The sequence below is a fragment of the Phoenix dactylifera genome, chromosome 18, assembly GCF_051530095.1.
Source record: "Phoenix dactylifera cultivar Ajwa chromosome 18, Ajwa_hap1_PhDact_Kaust_v1.1, whole genome shotgun sequence".
NCBI lineage: Eukaryota > Viridiplantae > Streptophyta > Magnoliopsida > Arecales > Arecaceae > Phoenix > Phoenix dactylifera.
The window spans coordinates 17,315,579-17,320,181 of NC_143207.1; the positions used below are offsets into that span (position 1 = coordinate 17,315,579).

At 40.3% G+C, this 4,603-nt stretch overlaps 1 protein-coding gene across 3 annotated transcripts; it reads left to right on the plus strand.

Annotated features, from left to right (window-relative positions):
- Positions 1-353: 353 nt before the first annotated feature.
- On the plus strand, positions 354-4,603 carry LOC103697618 (F-box protein SKIP14-like). 3 transcript variants are annotated; one of them, XM_008779524.6, is made up of 3 exons: positions 403-541; positions 669-1,788; positions 3,538-4,603. In XM_008779524.6, the coding sequence occupies exons 2-3, from the start codon at positions 1,036-1,038 to the stop codon at positions 3,997-3,999; spliced, it is 1,215 nt and encodes a 404-aa protein (XP_008777746.3). In that variant the 5' UTR covers positions 403-541; positions 669-1,035; the 3' UTR covers positions 4,000-4,603. The 3 variants fall into 3 exon arrangements, with proteins under 3 accessions (XP_008777745.3, XP_008777746.3, XP_026657107.3); XM_026801306.4 differs by having other exon boundaries at positions 1,030-1,788; XM_008779523.6 differs by having other exon boundaries at positions 354-1,788.

The window sequence follows — 4,603 nt, forward strand, 5'->3', positions numbered from 1 at the left end:
ATTTTTTCGTGATCTTATTTCTGGCTAATCCAATGCTAGTGGCATACCGGTGTATGTACCCTAACCAAGAAATTCATCACAAGCTTAATTTTTAGCACATCCATCATCAAAGGAAAAGGGAAAGCCTGCAAACAAAAAAGACTTGGAGGTGTGACTTGAAGAGCGTGTTCCACCTGCCTCACCTTCCCCACCTTCCCCTGAAATCCAACGGCACCCAAACGTCATTCCTTCCAAACCCATCCGAACTCAAACCAGGCTTCTTCGAAGACTCCAATTAAAATGGCCCACGGAAATGGGATGCCGATCCAACGGTCCAAATAAACTTATTCCCCACTCGTGCGGAATCCTGTCTCGCTCGTGTTAGGTTTTGCCGATTATAGCACGAAAGATTGCCGGCCCGCCCCCCTTTCTCTCAAGCTTCGGGCTTTTCTTTCTCTCTCTCTCTCTCTGGAAAGAGGGTTAGAGGCCTCTTCGAAGCGATCCCGACCCTCGAGCATTCCCCGATTCCCCTCGCTCGCGAGCCCGAACGGTCGATCTGCAGGTCAGATTTCTCCTCCTTAGTTAAGGATTATCGATTGGATTGGATCCGAGTAGTTGGAAACCCTAGGTTTTGGTCGGTATTAGTTTAGTGATTTCCCTCATTTCTTTTATTTGTTGTTGGATTTCAGATTCTTTTAGATCATGTAGGGTTTGTTGGAGCAGTTCTGCTACTATTGTTGGTTTTGTTGATTATTCTTTTGTCTCTATATCTCTTCGGATTCGAGATTCCGGAACAAGAGGCTCGGTGAGATTTTTGGTTGCTATTTTTTTGTCTGCCATCGAAAATTGAGAGTTTTCTTCGGAGATTTAGGGTTTTCAATTTTGATTGTTGCCATTTAAAAAAAAAGAAGTCAGTTTTATATTAGAAAGCCAAAAAAAAAAGAAAAAAAATATTGGAAGAGTGGAGATTGGCGATAATCGCATAGATTTGATAAACCTAGGGTTTGGTCTTTTTCTTTGGTTTTTGGGTGAATTTGGGGTTGCTTGCAGCGGGGAATGGCTCTAAATTCTGCACCCAGCTCCTCCTTCACGATCCCAACCTATTCCGAGGATAATCATTGGCCGGACTGCGGGATCAATAATATTTATGGGTATGGAAGGAATAATGGATGGTCTGATGATGATGATGATTCTTATGATCCGATCGACCTGTTGCCGGCTGATCCTTTTGGGATGGACAACGATACCTTCTCTGCTGTGATCGCTGGAATGTTTGAAGATTGCGAGCTGGGTGATCAAGAATTGTTTGTGGGCTGGGATTATGTTTGGAATAGTTCTTTGGTGGATTCTTCAGGATCCCAGTTGAATTCTGATGATGAATTTGATGGTTGGGAAGAGGTGAGCTTCTCGGAGTTTTACGAGAATGAATCCCCTGGGGAGGAATTGATGTCCAACTTGGATGTTGAAGAAGCTTTCAACTCTGGCACGGTTGAAGTATCTGACTTTGATGGAGAGGAGAGGTCTCCTCATGAGGGTTTTCTTTTTGCTCTTGGTTACTTGGCGGTTCAGGACCTCCTCTCTGTTGAGATGGTCTGCAGGTCTCTTCGTTTTGCTGTGCAAAATGATCCACTACTATGGAGATGCATCCACATTGATTCACAGTTGAGCGAGACGATCACCGATGTCACTCTACTGCAATTGACGCAGAGAGCTCAGGGAAATTTGCAGTGCTTGAGCCTGGTGGCGTGCTCGAGGATCACAGATGACGGACTGAGATGCGTTCTTGAAAGCAACCCAAGGCTCAGTAAGGTACGTTGCTGAATGCCATTCATTATGGATTTGATCATTATTAATTTGTGAACAAGTTCTTGCTTTAAAACTTTTGTGCTTGTATTTCCTTTACTATTGATTCCTATTATTATTGATTGCTGTTTCCTTGAAGTGCATTTTCGAAATTTGCATATGGGGCCTCGCGTGTATCTTTTATGCTGTTTCATTTTCTTGTTCTTATTAATTTACTCATGAGTCGAGTCTTCTGTATAGTAATTCTTTGGCACTTATTATGGTGTGATTATGTGGAAATGTATCGTTGGTGATAAGAAATTTGTTTTCAATATAGCTGCAATAGTACTTGGGTGCTATTTCTTCACAAAAGGAGAAACGAGAAAGGACCAAATACCATAGCAGATATAGCCCATGAATTTTGATCAAAATTCATGATCTTAATGAAATTTCAATGGGCTTTTCCTGTCTTCTCAAAAAAAGGAGAAAGGACCAATTGTTAGATTCCCCTTTTAAAAATGATCGAAAAGTAAACAATCGAACCCCCATCCATTTCCAAATCTTGTGAAATCCAAATTTTAAGATTAGGTGCTATTGTGGATATCTTTGAACTTTATGAGAAATCTCTACCTAGTAGATTGACAAGAAGTCACTGTAATCCACACATCGGCAAAAGCCATCCTCCAATGGAGCTATAGAAAAACCTACAAGTTAACCTAAAAAATTCAAATAATGTGACATAGATATGTACATCCATCCATCCATACATACATACATCATGCATGCATGTATGGGCATGTATACATCTATACACCCATATATACAACATATTCTCATAAATGGGTCGTCAAAGATGAAAAAAGTAACAATAATATATTTGCTCAATGCCATCCTTGAACAAGTTAAAACTGGTTTTTTTTCCCGGAGGGTGGGGTGGGGGGGGATGAATTTCGTCAAATATCCTTCTTCATGAGAATTAGATCCTATCCGATTTGAAATCTCACTCACTATGGGAGTGGGTTGATGTATGTCCGCAAGGGTTTAGATGCTTTTCTGGCCAGCAGCTGTCAAACAGCCCCTGAACCCTGCCCTTCTTTGTCTCAGATGGAGAAGAAAAGAAGGTGGGGATTGGGCTGGGGTGTGGGGTCCCAGATTGCATTAGGGATAGAGGAGAAGAAGAAAACAAAGCCACAGCTTGGACATAAAGAGGAAGGTACATGAATGGCGAAGCCCTAACCCCATTCCTCTTCCCTCTTTTCTCTCATTTCTTTGCTTTAGGCTTTTCTTTTCTTGCTTTCTTCCTTCTTCATTGGCTAAAATGTGGGATCTGTTAGACCTGTTTTGGCAAAAAAAAATCTTCTTTTTCTTTAAGGAAGAGATGAGTTATTTCCTTCTTTTCTTTGGAAATGGACAAGTTATTTTCTTTGAGGGCGAGATAAGTGAGCTTGTTCAGCAAGATCCACTCCCTAGTGATTAAGTAGATCCTATTCTCTGATATATATTTTACACCTTCAGATGCTTCTCTTGAATCATATATTTACATACACGTTCTTGTACATATATTTATACATACAAACAGACGTGCTACCAAACAAAAACAGTAAGGAGGCGGCTTGGGAGTTTTCAGGGAAATTTTGCATATGGATAAATAATGTTAGATCCATTTTGTAATAGTTCTTGAGCTGTCTTTATCTTTATTTTTATGATATCTCTGGTTAATTGATCTTCTTTTTTTAATGATTGAGTTGATTTTACCTTTGCTTTTTGCTAATGCAGCTTAGCATTCCTGGATGTTTGAGGCTTACTGTTGAGGCCCTCATCAACAACCTGAAGGCTTTGAAGTTGTCAGGTGTATTGGGTTTAAAGCACCTAGAACTTGGCAGGCTTTTTAAAATAACAAACAAACACTATGAAGAGCTGAAGAAATTATTAGGTGCAGACCAACTCCAGCATTCTGAAGTCCGCAGGCCACGGTATTATCACAGTGGACATTCCTTTTTGTCTTGTGATGATGGGCCGGCTATAGATATTGAAATCTGTCCCATGTGTCAGAAGTTAAAGATTGTTTATGATTGCCCCGCACAAAGCTGCCAAGAAAAAGGGCCTGAGCAGTGTAGGGCTTGTGATATTTGCATTGCTAGGTGCGTACACTGTGGGAGTTGCATCAAGAACAACAAGTATGTGGAGACTTTTTGTCTTGAATATCTTTGTTCAGCTTGTTGGAAGCAGCCACACTAGCATCAAGAGAATGGGGAAGGGAATGCCCTATTGAGACTAGACTACATACCCTCTACAAGTCATTTGACATGTTGACTTGTCTCTCATTGAAGGATTTCGCACTAGCGTAGTAGTGCTAGCATGTCATTGTGGTGGTAAGAAATTGCATTTGGCTTCAAAAGCTACGTTTGTAAATGAGCCTGCCTCTCTATCCCACTTAATCAAGGCTTTCTATTTTTCATTAAAAAAATGAAAAAAGAAAAGAAAAACAGACTTGTGAGAATTTATGAGAGAGTTGAATGCTCTGAAAAGAGAAAAAAAGGAAGAAAAAAAATTTGAAGGGAAGCTGAATCTGAGCTTGATTGTGGATATTTAGCTTTGGACTTCAAAATTGCATGCTGGTATGTATGATTGAAAATGGAAAGAGGACCTCAGCGGCTGGATTTGGATTTGGTCATGGGGCCATGGATTGTTAGCTTGTCACTCCATTCTCTTTTTCTCGTGGTGGTATATCGAGAACATTATAAATAAATCTTGATGTAAAATTCTCAATACAAACATCTGTCTATGCAAAGTTTCGGTGTCTATCATATTATGGAAAGATGATTTGAGACTTGTTGATTTA

Bases quoted from the DNA above. Each gene is read 5' to 3' on its own strand.
- LOC103697618 (XM_008779523.6), top strand. From the start codon at position 1,036: ATGGCTCTAAATTCTGCACCCAGCTCCTCCTTCACGATCCCAACCTAT. The intron at 1,789-3,537 runs GTACGTTGCTGA...TTGCTAATGCAG, and splicing joins GCAACCCAAGGCTCAGTAAG to CTTAGCATTCCTGGATGTTT.